Source organism: Anabrus simplex, chromosome 5 (assembly GCF_040414725.1).
Source record: "Anabrus simplex isolate iqAnaSimp1 chromosome 5, ASM4041472v1, whole genome shotgun sequence".
NCBI classification, from domain to species: domain Eukaryota; kingdom Metazoa; phylum Arthropoda; class Insecta; order Orthoptera; family Tettigoniidae; genus Anabrus; species Anabrus simplex.
The window spans coordinates 150,280,097-150,295,342 of record NC_090269.1 but is presented as its reverse complement, the minus strand read 5'-3'; the positions used below and the strand labels follow the sequence as shown (position 1 = coordinate 150,295,342).

Genomic DNA, 15,246 nt, shown 5'->3' with positions numbered 1-15,246 from the left:
AATCACCGGACGAGTTGGCCGTGCGGTTAGGGGGCGCAGTTCTGAGCTTGCATCTGGGGGATAGTGGGTTCGAGCTCCACTGTCAGCAGCCCTGAAGATGGTTTTCCGTGGTTTCCCATTTTCACACCAGGCAAATGATGGGGCTGTACCTGAAATTAACGCCACGGCCGGTTCCTCCCCACTCCTAACCCTTTCCTGTCCAACCGTCACCATAAGACTATCTGCGTCGCTGCGACGTAAAACCAATAGCAAACAAAAGTATGGGAAATCCCATATAATACCACGGTACGTAGAAATCACGTGAGAGGTGCGAAAAAGAGAAGCTGTGACTACTATTACTACTGTGACGTTTTCATTCTTCCGCTGAAGCGGGAGGCGGGCTTCTAAACGATGACGCCGTCTCTCATGCCGGGAGATTTGTTACGGTGAAGGAGATGCTCAGAGAAGGTGCCGGGTTGTTGGTCGTGGCCTATACTAGGAATTGTTCCGGCATTCGCCTCAGTGCAGGAGAATGGAAAACCACGGGAAACCATTCTCAGGACAGCCGACGGGTGGGGCCGGCCGTGAGGTCCAGCTCTCTCCCGTCTCCAGAATGCAGAAACGTAGAGCCACGGTAGAGCCGTTGCCACCCCTCCTCTGCTCGGTTGGCCGGTCGGAGTGCAGAGCTGTTGGACCACCTATGGGCAGCGACCCACTCTGCATCTACCGACCGCGAAACTATGACGTCACGCGGGCCCTCATGCTCAAGCTTACCTGAACGAGGTAGAATCGCTGTGTACGCAGAAGCTACGATCGTAGCATATCTGAGGTGTGAAAAAAACGTGTGTATTTATTTCATATGATAAAACTTAGAAAGCAGTATTAGTGTACACTTTTCAGTATGGTTTGTTGCAGGCTGTGCGCAAAGGAACGAAACATAGCCTACACTTTTCATTCATCTCCTGACCTAAATAAACGGTGGGTCCATACTTGTAAAAGACGTGATTCGTTTCCAACAAATAATGCAAGGTTTATTATTTTTTTGCTATTTTGCTTTACGTCGCACCGACACAGAAAGGTCTCATGGCGACTATGGGAGGGAAAGGGCTAGGAATGGGAAGGAAGCACCCGTGGTCTTAATTAAGGTACAGCCCCAGCATTTGCCTGGTGTGAAAATGGGAAACCACGGAAAACCATCTTCAGGGCTGCCGACAATGGGATTCGAACCTACTATCTCCCGAATACTGGATACTGGCCCCACTTAAGCGACTGCAGCTATCGAGCTCGGTATGCAAGGGTTTGTTCCGAACATTTCGGAGATGATTACCAACGAAATATCCGTGTGCTGTCGATGATACTTTCATAACTTGTTAGCTCCATGGCTAAATGGTTAGCGTGCTGGCCTTTGGGCACAGGGGTCCCGGGTTCGATTCCTGGCAGCGTTGGGAATTTTAACCATCATAGGTTAATTTCTCTGGCAAGGCGACTGGGTGTATGTGTCGTCTTCAAAATCATTTCATCCTCATCACGACACTGCACCTGGCGAGCCTCGGACACTCCCGGCACTAAAAGCCATACGCCATTTCGTTTCATTTTGTAATGTTCTTACTTCTTTTCAGTTCCGAGTCTTCAACTGCGTCGTAGTTCGTCCTTCCCCCCCACACTGACTCACACTTTGCTGCACACTTTTCTTTCTATCTTCAGCTCTCTTCTATTCTTCTATCCTGTTAGACTTTCGTTGCACCTCATTTTTACTACCACATTCGTCCCTGATTCGTCTGATGACCTAGCTGTTCACTTCGCACGCACATACTATGGACCAAGAAACATCTTAATTCGAGCTCGGAATGCTAGCGCACATCTAGTGATAAACGAGAGTACCACTTAGTACAGACCAACGGTTAAGCATTCTTAAATTCAAACCCTCATTATTGTACAAGTCTTCCTCGTGAAGTGTCGAGATTTTCTTTGAAGACGCGGGGCAAAGTTCTCTGCGAAACGTAAAGTGTTTCTCCATGTGTTCTGACACCACAAAAGCCCGAAAGCTGAACTCCAGCTACCCTAGCGCTGCTGGGGCAAATCATTTTGTATTTACATTTTCTTAATATTCCTAAGAACGTTTCTTTATCGAGTTTAAAAGCTGCATACAGCTAAGTGAAGGCACGTACAGCTGTCGCGATAACCCGTTCGCTCTACCGCAGTGCAGGTCTCTCCAGCGAGCTGGGATTCTTCGCCGGCGCGAAAGAGCGAAATTCAAGTCGCTTGGTTGACGGATGCGCTTTAAGCTAGAAATAGGATAATCGAATTCTTTTAATAATCGAATAACCTCCAATAGAATAAATAATCGAATGAGTTTCAAACAAAATTCAGTTGTATCGCATAGAATATTCGGATGCGTCATGAATCAATTTTACGGTTTAAGCGTGTCGGGTGGATAATCGACTGAAATAAGCGAATAGATGAAAAATAGAAATACAGTACGCCTTTTTTCCAAACGTATCCCCAAATGTTGAAACTTAATGAGTGAATTAACCGTCTTAATAACATAATTTTTCATTCGGTTATTTCGAAAGCACTCGTTCGAATGCAGTTACAAATGAATAATCAAATAATCGAATAGGAAAATTCACTATTCGATTGCCCCATTCATTCGAATGAATACTCGAAAAATAATCGAATGGGAAATATAATCGAATGAAATGAAATAATCGAACAATCGATAATTTTCTATTCGATTATCCCATCACTATTCAGTCCACTATTCAGTACAAGAAAAAACGCAAGAGCAACTTGCACACAGTCTTGTTAATAAAAATGAGCATTTTGTAAAATCATTTGCAATAAAAGTATTTATTTTATTTTCGGATCTCGGCATGTATGGAGTTTTTGGGAGCGATACACTGATGGCAGGTTTATTTTTCGATGGACGCGGAAAAATATTTACCGTAGGTTGCCCAGCACGAACACAAAGTCAAACCCGAAGTAGCCTACAAGAAATTTGTGTTTTGTTGCTCTATGCGAGTGGGTTCGCCTGTAATGGTGGTTTATTGTGAATTTTTCGCGAATTCTGTGGCATTCTTCGTGAATATAACGGTGGTATACGTGGTGAATCTCGTTGCTGTGCCTACGCTCAGTAAGCAAGTGAAACTAGAGAACTTCGGCGACGGCAAATAACTGCTAAGTTTAGGTTAGGCCTTTCAAGTTAAAAAAGTTATAGCTCATTTCACGTTAAGAAAACAGTAGAGCTCTTACAAGGAGTGAACACACCCCTCTTTTAGACACGCACAGTTCATCGTGATTAAGGAATATTATAATATAATTTATATTGTATTATGAAAGAAAGAAGAAATATGAGGCAATTGCTTTGCTCATGAGTTATTAAAATAACTACCTAATATTCTCTATATCAAAAATACATTCGCAGGGAGGAAGCACAGTGGCGGAAACAGCCATAGCTTTGTTGCCTTACTTCATTTTCCTTCTGAGTTGCTTATCACTGTTGAAGAGAAGTCTTCTATTTATCTGTGTGAGTGTGTTCTAATATTCTCGTACTGTACAACCGTTTTTTCTGAAGATTTTGATGCTGTAGTGTGCAGCGATACATCACGGCATGACTTGTACTGATACAGAATCTCACTATGATTTTTACCCGTCATTGGTTTTGTTATTTAGCTGTTGTTTCTTAACAACATTTAATTTTTACTATTATTTTCGTGGGGTGATACGACGTCGCAGTAGCATTAGGCGTTACCTGGACAAATTTACTTAAATGCAATTAACTGTACCCCCATCCCCCGAGGCTACAGATTTCACAGATATCATTTGTAGCTTAATTTCTTCCTCCTTTTACCATGAACGTAAGTGCTGAATTTCACAAATTTATGTTCCATCGTTTTCCCGTATTGCTATGAAAATCACAATGAGCCCCCTCTAAACCTCTGTCCCTTTCAATTCCTAAAAATAATTTTGAACTTAGTTTACCTTGAAATGAAAATACTCAGCTTCATCAATGTATGTGTCGCCGTCTTCCCATGATGCTTTTGAGCAGAGGCTTTCGATGTGGCAACCTTGCCGTCATAAGAGGAATACTGTTTTCTTGCATCCGGGAGATAGTGGGTTCGAATCCCGCTGTCGGCAACCCTGAAGATGGGTTTCCGAGGTTTCCCATTTTCACACCAGGTAAATGCTGGGGCCACGGCCGCTTCCTTCCAACTCCTAGGCCTTTCCTATCCCATCGTCGCCATAAGACCTATCTGTGTCGGTGCGACGTAAAGCCGCACTGTTTTCTTAACATGGAATGATCTATAGTCCCAGTATAATTCTCGAAAACCATAACTACTATTAGGAAGCTGTAAGTACAGTGTTTAAAATCTGCTGTAGCTTACGTTATGATGTTGCCGTCACTTCCGTGAAAAACCAATTAGGAAATTAAGCGAGTATTTGGTTGAAAATATTGTTATTCAAGTGCGTTATAATATTTCATTAGTTCTTTAATAATTAAATTGTCTTATTCATTTATGTATTGTCTGATCTGTTTTCTTGTTATACATATATCCACTTAGTTATCGAATGAGTTTGTAAAACAGAGAGAGAGTGGTGGGGCTGCAACATTTTTTTTTTAAATTGCAGCTGGGGTAAGGAATGTGTTCACGGCACACCACTGTTATGATGTCTACAAGCATCAAGATCTCACCAACAGCGCACGTTTAATTGAAGGTGGGTTTCGCAGATCCACTCGTGACAACATGTCGCAGCTCCAGCTGTAAGCAACAGTGTCTCCAGGAGGACAGCAGTGAGGACGATGATCTCCCACTAATAACCCACAAATTCGTTTCGAGACAATTCGCTACATAAATCCGATTCCCTTCGGTTCGTCTTAGTCTTAAGTGTCCTTTGTATGTAAATGAGCAAGAAGCAAAACAAAGCCGTTTTACAAACTGCTTGTTGAAACACGCATCGCAGCATTCCTGCACGAGGCGATGATAACGATCGAGGTTCGAATTCGTGGACAGGGATTTCTACTCCTAGGGAAAAACGTTTCATAGCGAGCAATACCGAATGTCATGTCTAGAAGTCGTGGGGACGGTGGAATAGACCTGTGCGACTAAAAGAGGCTCTCAACGTTCTAGCTGAGTCTGGCATAGGTTTGAATTAAGTGTCCCAGACTCCTTACATTCATCTATCCTTTCCGACCCCGTTACCTTTCATTTTCACGCCCTTGGTGGCCCTTGTCTTTCATTTCGCAACATCTTTCTTGGAAGGACCAGAACTCTGAAGAGCTATCTGCTTGGTCACGAAAGCCAACAATAAGAGCGCAGAGAGTTCATAGAGCTGATCAGGCGTCACCACACCTCAGTCCGGCACTATAGCTATATGGTTAGCGTGCTGGCCTTTGGTCACTGCGGTCTCCGGTTCGATTCCCGGCAGGTTCGGTATTTTTAACCAAAATTGGTTAATTCCCTTGGCATGGGGATTGGGTGTAGGCCTATGTGTCGTCTTCATCATCATTTACCCTCATCACGACGCGCAGGTCGCCTACGGGAGTCAAATCAAAAGACCTGCACCTGGCAAGCCGAAGTCCTCGGACACATCCCGGCGCTAAAAGCCATACGCCATATCATTTAATTTCACTACCCCACCTTAGAGCTGGGCAGCGGTCGCTTGGTAGCCCATGGCTCTTAAGAGCCGAAGCGCCGTAGGCTTTGTTTTGAGCTTTTATTAAACTGCATGTAACACTAAACTACGGGGGTTAGGAAAATGTTTGGTCTTGTATGTTTACAGTTCCCACAGCCTGTAGCCTGGATGAGGTTCCCTTATACTGACCTAAACTTAGTTGATCTCTGATGTGATATTCCCGGTTTTGACATCAATATGTCTTATAGCTGGCGGTCATCCGAACAGTTGTGTAACGTTACGCGACAAAAGGTGTGATCCCCCTGTGGGTGGGGGCGGTAGAATAACACACACGGTATCCCCTGCCTGTCGTAAGAGGCGACTAAAAGGGGCCTCAGGGGCTCTGAACTTTGGAGCGTGGGTTGGCGACCACGGGGACCTTATCTGAGTCCTGGCATTGCTTCCACTTACTTGTGCCAGGCTCCTCACTTTCATCTATCCTATCCGACCTCTCTTGGTCAACTCTTGTTCTTTTCCGACCCCGACGCTATTAGGTTTGTGAGGGCTAGGGAGTCTTTCATTTTCACGCCCTTCGTGGCCCTTGTCTTTCTTTGGCCGATAACTTCATTTTTCGAAGTGTCGGATGGTTGCCTAGTTGTACTTCCTCTCAAAACAATAATCACCACCACCACCAAAAGGTGTGACGGAAATGTAACCATAACAACCGTTCAGGCTGTGATGTAAGGTATGGATGGCCAGACAACGTTGCCTAGCAACCGTGCAGACTGTGTTGTAAAGTATGGATGGCCAGACAATGTTGCCTAGCAACCGTGCAGACTGTGTCCTATGGCTGGTTCACACCTGAAATTAGCAGCCGTTGATGGATGGTCATGACCGGGAGACATATTTATGATAATTTGATTTTTGCAGACAGAAAAGCGGTTTCTTTTTCTTTATTCACTTCGCACACGAGTTGCCCAAAATAATAACACTTTACTGGTTAATTGGTCCTGTGAAATATTCGCGAAAAGTGAGGCTGGGAGGATTCTTCAGAATGATAAAGAATTAAAACGTTTCACCTGAAAGCAAAATTAATTTTAATGAGATTATATAAATTTATAACCAAAATACGGCGGTGAATGAGGGACAACATTTGATCAATGAGGCCTGATTTCTCAGTTTCCACAGCTTAACGGAACATCACGTATATTTTCGTCTTCAATCTTTCCCACACGGAACATAAAACTTCTACTGGTTGCGATTTTTGACATCATATTACAGTGAAAACGCATGGCAGCACTGGTAACAGTCGGAGAGCATTGCTACAGGAGAGTGTCATAAACATCTTTCAATTACGGGTTAACAAGACTCTGCCCACGGTTTAATTAATATTTATGCAGTGAGCGACACAAGGTTGATATTGGATCCTCTCTACAAATACACAGCACGCACGTGGTAATGTTTGACATGCCTTGAAACGTAACCCCATGGAGAAAATGTACAGATAAGTTTGAACTCTAGTAATTTAAAATGGCTTTCGTAATTTTCATAATCTCCGTAAGCAGATCTTCAGCACCATTCTTTGTGTGTTCTATTCTCGCTTTCTATATTTTCTAGATAGACCAAGCAAGTGGATGTGTGGCTTGCATTCGGAGATAGTAGGTTCGAACCCCACTGTCGGTACCTAGCCCTGGAGATGGTTTTCGGTGGTTTCCCATTTTCATACCAGACAAACGCTGGGACTGTACCTTAATTAAGGCCACGGCTTCCTTTCCACTCCTAGCCCTTTCCTGTTTCGTCATTGCCACGTAAAGCAAGTTGTAAACAAAATGAACAGATTGACAAATGATACATGATACATGCGTGGTCTATGTGCATTCGGCGCTGTTTCACGGCCAGTCGCCCTTCGTGATAAGGCTGTAGTGGTCGGTAGTGTGAGGTGATACGTGGTGTGAACTGGGACGAACAGGAACACCCAGTCCGCGAGCCAGATGCGACCGACCGGTAATCGAACCCAGCTCCCCTGAAAGGAAGGCCGCCACACTGATCAGAACTGAATAAATATAAATGATAATGATGCTGAAGCTGCAGGCAGTTTGATTTGACTTAATTTTTGGCGCTAGCCAAAAGCGGCGTTACGCCATTCCTTCAGAGTCTTTAACACTTAAGGATCACAAATATACTTTTTCGATTAATTTGAGATACTTTCACGTCTGCGTTTTAAGATGAGAGTTACAACCACGAAAGAAATTCCCCCACAAGACTTTTATTCTGTAAAGGAAACTCTAATTTGTGAACTTGCTTTATTTTTCTCGGATACTTGTTCTACTCCATTCGCAATGGGAAACAGTTCCGTAAAATAATGAACTGTGCTGTGATGTGCCTCCGTGGCTCAGGCGGCAGCGCGCCGACCACTCACCCTTGGGTTCCGTGGTTCAAATCCCGGTCATTCCATGTGAGATTTGTGCTGGACAAAGCGGAGGTGGGATAGGTTTATCTCCGGGTACTCCGGTTTTCCCTGTCATCTTTCATTCCAACAACTCCCCAGTATCACTTCATTTAACTGTCAGTCATTCATTACACTGGTCGACAAAAATGAACCTTTTTTTTCCCCTTTTTTTCTTTATCTGTTTACCATCTACGGTCTGTTTTTCCTTCGGACTCAGCGAAGGATCCCACCTCTACCGCCTCACGGGCAGTGTCCTGGAGTGTCACACATCGGGTCGGGGGATACAACCAGAGAGGAGGACCAGTAAATCGCCCAGGCGGCCTCACCTGCTATGTTGAACAGGGGCTTTGTGGGGGGATGGGAAGATTGGAAGGGACGGACAAGACAGTGGGAAGGCCGTGGCCTTAAGTTAGGTACCATCCCGACATTTGCCTGGAGGAGAAGTGGGAAACCACGGAAAACCACTTAGAGGATGGCTGAGCGAGGAATCGAACCCACCTCTACTCAGTTGACCTCCCGAGGTTGAGTGGACCCCGTTCCAGCCCTCGTACCACTTTTCAAATTTCGTGGCAGAGCCGGAAATCGAACCCGGGCCTCCGGGAGTGGCAGCTAATCACCCAAACAACTACACCACAGGGGCGGACGTCATATTCATTTGAATTTTTTATAGTTTGTACAGGCAACTGTTCGCTGTGTAAGATTAGACCCATTGCAGATGGCAAATTCGGATACGTAAATGTACATTTTGATTTAGATGTGATTCCTTTAATATTTGTTAAACAAAAATAACAATCGCTTCGATGACCCTTCGGTTCCCTCCAAATCATGCGAATTGCAAATGGCGAGTGGTGTGTACTATTTTTCCACCCAGTCAGCAATCTAAGACACGAAACACAGCATACATCACCCTCTCGACAGTCAAAGTAAAGTTCATAACACTCTTTCACAAGTGGCGCGAAATGCCTTGCAGGTAGGCTCAGCGCAATTACAGCAGATTTACACATCCGCGGAAATTGCCGGGGAATTGTTTTTAGTTGTATTAATTTTGGGGAGAAAAGGCAGCGGGTACTCAACATTACGAACGCAAGTTACTGTCCACTTTTATGCTTGTTCTGTATCAACAATGAAACGCCCTGTGTAACAAGAAAGTCAAAAGCAGAACTCATCATCAGCTCTGGAAATTGAGTGAAACATACTGCTTTATTCTTTGTAACAGGGATTTTTCGGCTGGGATTTTCGTTTTTCATAAAGGTAACCTGCCCTCATATGAAGAAAATGAAAATATTAATGTATATTTACTTGTATAGTTGTATTATCGCCGAGGTACGCACACGTTCTTAGCATTGTGGCACCTGCGAACTTTCACACACTGTATTTAAATTTGCAACACGTAATATTTCCACAAAAACGTGTTATATGATAACAATTTAAATGAATGAATTCCACGAGAAGTATTACGTCCTTTGAATTTACAGTACTCACCACGTGAAGATACCATACCTAACCTAAACTAGGAGGTCTTAAAAACAACTGTTTACGTAAATCCTGATGCGATAAATTTAAGGAACAAAATGCAGTGTACTTAAATATAAATGTCTGCTTCTCAACAATCATAATATTATAGAAAGAATGCCCACAATCCTTATGGATTACATTCATAAGTAAAATTTGTAACATTCGCTCAGCTCGCCTCAGTTGACCAACTGATGGACTTGGCGTGCTTTCTACAGTATGGCCTGTATATTACGAAGACAGTGGGAGATTTAAATGGACAATGGTGAATGGGTTAATTAATTATTTTTAATTTTTGGATGCAATTCTAGCTCAATCTGGAAATGTGAAAGAATTAATAAAATGATATTTTTCGTACCCTTTGGTTCACCAAAAATGACATGGGGCACAAAATCCACATAAGACTGTTCCCCGCGTTGGTTGAGGACGTGGTGATGACAAGCACTACAACGATCATGTTTCTAGTGACACTTACCTCTACACTCGTGCGTGTCCAGAGCTGAAGCTCGTCCCCAGGGAGCGTCGTTGTAGAACGGGAGGCACTCGTTGCAGTCTGGTCCAGCTGTGTTATGTTCACACATACAGACTCGTCGACCAGGGCCGTCTGGAGTTCTGCTCGTCACACACTCGCTGGCGTGTCCGTTACACTTGCACCTGTAACAGAGGCGGCCATTTCCCCTTCACAAGTGATCTTCAAAAAACAAGATTTTAAGAGTGATTACATAATTTCACCATTGGGATTATAAGATGGGAGATGCAACAGGTATGCAGACACTGTGATATTATTTGTCTGTTATATGACATGAACTAGCTGTCCCTCCCATATAGCACACTGGAGACCATGAGAACAAGACAGTTACCGAGCGAGCTGGCCGTGCGGTTAGGGGTGCACAGCCGTGAGCTTGCATTCGGGACATAATGGGTTTGAACCCCAATGTCGGCAGGCTTCAAGATAGTTTTCGGTGGTTTCCCACTTTCACACCAGGCAAATGCTGGGGCTCAACCTTAATGAAGGGCACGGCCGCTTCCTTCCCACTCTCAGCCCTTTCCTGTCCCATCGTCGCCATAAGACCTATCGGTGTCGGTGCGACGTAAAGCAAATTGTAAAAAAAAATTAAAAAAACATTTTTTAATCAGTTATTGTATATTAATCTAACAAATGGCGAGTAGGTTGTTGCAAGTGCTATTAACGCCACTGTTCAGTTTACAAACACAGGCTAGTTCGCTATAGGGTGTAGCTTGTTAGCTCAGAGGACAAATACAGCAGCTGCCTCAGCGCGCGGCCGTCCTGCTTTAAGCAGGTATACAATCTTACCTTATAAAATATGCCGGAAGTGTAGTCTTTCCTGAGTTATACAGGCATTGTATCTGGTAACGACATTCTGCCTGACGGAACTGAGTTCTGCCACTGTAAAATTTCTGATTTCATTCGTAAGGTTTCCTTTGAGTTTACCCCACAAGTAAAAACGGAACATTATTAGATCTGGAGAACGAGGGGGAAATAGACTAGCACTGATCGCTCTGTCTGCAAACACTTCCGAGATTGTAAGAAGGGAATCTTCTGCTGTACGAACAAGGGGCTGAATCTTGTTGAAAACACCCACGCGATATTTATTCTTCCGTTAACTGATGGAAGACGGCGTCAAATGTCATCTTGGTACCTCTCTCCATTTACTTTCTTCTCGAAAAAATAGGTCCAATTATTCGTCTAGCAGTTATAGCACACCAAACATCAATCTTCCTATCATAATGGGGGACTTCATAAACACCATTAGAATTTTCTAAGATGAAACCATAAATGTTATATACAGAAATACGATGTTGCCATGGTAACTGTCTCACTATGTTAACAGCTGAGATTCAGACTGGCGACTCATGCTTCCGAGGTCAAGAACTATGCGCGCGCGTCCCATACTGCAGCATGCATATCAGAGAGATAAACGTCGCTTCGACGGTCTTAGTTTGCTCATCTTACCGGGCGAGTTGGCCGTGCGCGTAGAGGCGCACGGCTGTGAGCTTGCATCCCGGAGAGAATAGGTTCGAATCCCACTATCGGCAGCCCTGAAGATGATTTTCCGTGGTTTCCCATTTTCACACCAGGAAAATGCTGGGGCTGTACCATAATTAAGGCTACGGCCGCTTCCTTCCAACTCCTAGGCCTTTCCTATCCCATCGTCGCCATAAGACCTATCTGTGTCGGTGCGACGTAAAGCCCCCTAGCAAAATAAAAAAAAGTTTGCTCATCGCAACGTCTTTGACTGTGCTCTTGTTTACCATTCATTTCATATTGTTTGACATTTATTTTCATATCGGATGGCATGACCCGGTATTTAAAAAAGGAATATTTGCAGCGGTACTTGGACGTATCGTCCGCCTCTGTGGTGTAGTGGTTAGCGTGATTAGCTGCCACCCCCGGAGGCCCGGGTTCGATTCCCGGCTCTGCCACGAAATTTGAAAAGTGGTACGAGGGCTGGAACGGGGTCCACTCAGCCTCGGGAGGTCAACTGAGTAGAGGTGGGTTCCATTCCCACCTCAGCCATCCTGGAAGTTGTTTTTCCGTGGTTTTCCACTTCTCCTCCAGCGGAATGCCGGGATGGTACCTAACTTAAGGCCACGGAAGCTTCCTTCCCTCTTCCTTGCCTATCCCTTCCAATCTTCCCATCCCTCCACAAGGCCCCTGTTCAGCATAGCAGGTGAGGCCGCCTGGGCGAGATACTGGTCATACTCCCCAGTTGTATCCCCCGACCAAGAGTCTGAAGCTCCAGGACACTGCCCATGAGGCGGTAGAGGTGGGATCCCTCGCTAAGTCCGAGGGAAAAACCGAACCTGGAGGGTAAGCAGATGATGATGATGATGATGATGATGACTTGGACGTATCAAGTAGAGTGTAAATACACGAATATTCTGTTTTCCTGTCTCGTTATTTAATTCTGTGTGTCACTAAGTTTTACTGAATTTGTTTTTACTGATGCATTAGGACAATCTTTTTTTTTTTCTGGATTATTTTAGATGCGTTTATTTTTCTTTCCTTCAATCGTTATAACCATGTGTACAGTTTAGTACTACAGTGTGTGTGTGTGTAGTATAGTATGAACTGTATATACATTATAAGACAAGATCTGGCAGAAGAGCAGGCTTCGTAGCCTGAGTCACGCCATGGAAATAAATAAATAAATAAATAAATAAATAAATAAATAAATAAATAAATAAATAAATAAATAAATAAATAAATAAATAAATAAATAAATAAATAAATAAATAAAACAAGGGGTAGCAGATTCACCTGGTATTTTATTCTAATTGCTTGATAACAAACAATGTGTTTTCCCCATTCACGGATTGCCATACGAGGGTCTGGAAAACCTGTAAAAAAATAATAAAAAGTTAAAAAAGGACAAATGCTGTAGCACGAATCCCACACTCACCTGGCGCCCACGGCGAAGTCGGAGATGGCGTAGAAGTAGGAGCGGAGTACTCGCTCATCGCCGAACACCTCGTCACCGAAAGTGTTGAGGCGGTCCAGCGTTATGCGGATATCTGTGGCGGTCACCCATTCCTGGAACACAGAGCACACCCCGTGGTCACACTTCAGAGCAGGTGGGAATAATGGCAGGAGAGTACTTGCAATGAGTTAGAAATAAACTCAATGGCTTCGGTGGTGGGACGATGGTGTTGCCCATGGAGGGTAAGACAAGCAGAGGGAGAGAAAAGTGACGATGGTTAGACTCTGTGTTTAAGAGGTGCGGAGCTAAACGAAGCTTAGTTAGTGGTCAAATACATCAACTTCCTGTTGGTAGATTTCCTAGCACGTAAAATAACTCTTGAGAGACAAAATTCCCGCACCTCAGCGTGTCCGAAAACTATAAGAGCTCGTAGTTAATGGGACGTCAAACTATTATTATTATTATTATTATTATTATTATTACAGTAAACTCTCTCCTCAGCGGGAACCCAAGGGACCGGATATTTTTCTGCTGTATGCAAGATTCTGTTCATAAAGGTGGTTAAAGAAATAAAATAAAAATCATAATGTATACCTCCGTTAGATAATCCAGTATATTATTTTGTACGGTAGTAGATACAATAATACCTCTAATCACACACTAGCATACACTAGTTCAACAGCTCTAACACAAATCTGTTCTTGCTTAGAACCTCCTCACAATCCTGCTCCGTGCCCTTTGGTCACAGGGGCCCGGGTTGGATACCTGGCAGGGTTGGGAATTTTAATCATAATTGGTTAATTTCGCTGACACGAGGGCTGGATGTATGTGACGTCTTCATCATCATTTCATCCTCATCACGACGCGAAGGTCGCCTACAGGAGTCAAATCAAGAGACCTGCATTTGGCGAACCGAACTTGTCCTCGGACACTCCCGGCACTAAAAGCCACACGCCATTTCATTTTTTACCTCCTCACAGTGCACAGTAGTACACTGAAAATGAAAATCCGCAGCCAGTTTTCAGTCATTCGGCCGGGTCAGGAATGAAATGAATGAAGCCCTCATCTAGCGGCGAGGATAGGAACTGTGCCGGCTGCCGAAGCCTGCTGCATTCCTCTGGGACGATGATTAGTGAATGACAGATGAAATGAAATGGTATTGAAGACTGTTGCTGGAAGTAGTACAGTAAATGCGCTGTAGATGACATCGTCCTTGCCGGGACAAAACTACTGACCCGCAGCACATACAGAATGCCTTGACAATATTCACACAATATTGCACCTTAGATGACATAACCTAATCGGCCAAAGTTCTAAACTAAAATATTTCACATAGGAGGTTTTGTCCCGGCAGCGACGATATGTTTTATAGAATTAACACCAATTGTAACACTGTACAGTACTGTCATTTACTTCTTCCAGTAATCCAGGATTGTATCACTAGTAGCGCGCTTCTCAATTAAAATGCAGACATGGCAAATACTATCGAACAATTTCGCCTCATTTTTCGCTAGCTCGATGCCCTTTGGGGCTTGTCGGTAGGACCTCCCTTTATATATACCATTTTCTTCATCTTCTTCGTTCTTGTCATCATTGCCATGGATTTCTATTTATTTTTCATCGAGGAGATGAGTGACGAACACTTCGAAGTTTTCTATTACCACATCCGTCAATACTTCTCGATCAGTGACCACGTAATCTTCTGCACTGGCCTTACCGTAATTGAGGGCCGTTTTTGAAAAACCTGCTTTCTCCGAAAAAATGGAAATTCACTTTTCTATTGATTCGCATTCATATTGAAATCCGCTATAGGATAGTGCAACCTGTTTCTGTAGAACTTGTTTTTTTTTTTTCTGCTGCAATAATAATCGGCAAAAGTTTGATAGTTTTTCCAAAACTAGCTTTCTACTACTCAAGAGTTACAGCAAAACTTGCTTTCTACAGGAATGACTTTTATTTTGAAGTCATTGGAAGCGTTTCTCGTTATAACTGCACGGATTTGGTTTAAAATGAATATGACAATGGAATTATTGTGTAGGGAATAGTGTTCGGTTGTAACTTGCCACCTGCATTTGTCCCACGCCATCTCTCCACTGACAGCTCGGAACATACCACTTAGTCGACATCAGTAGACAAATAAGTTTGAGTGGTGTCTTTAAAAGTAGGAAAGATACAGTTGGAATTCAAGAGGACAAATTGGGGCAAATATTCGTTTACAGGAAGGGGAGTTTGGGATTGGAATAATTAACC

The 15,246-nt window shown here is 43.7% G+C and overlaps 1 protein-coding gene across 1 annotated transcript in view; it reads right to left on the bottom strand.

The window, feature by feature from the left end:
* Positions 1-15,246, bottom strand: part of LanB2 (laminin subunit gamma-1) — a 1,346,184-nt gene that overhangs the window by 667,724 nt on the left and 663,214 nt on the right. The window contains exons 5-6 of the mRNA XM_067147161.2: positions 12,979-13,109; positions 10,029-10,207 (exon numbers count right to left, since the gene is read on the bottom strand). Coding sequence (XP_067003262.1) covers positions 10,029-10,207; positions 12,979-13,109 — 310 coding nt within the window. The remainder of the gene's footprint in view (positions 1-10,028; positions 10,208-12,978; positions 13,110-15,246) is intronic.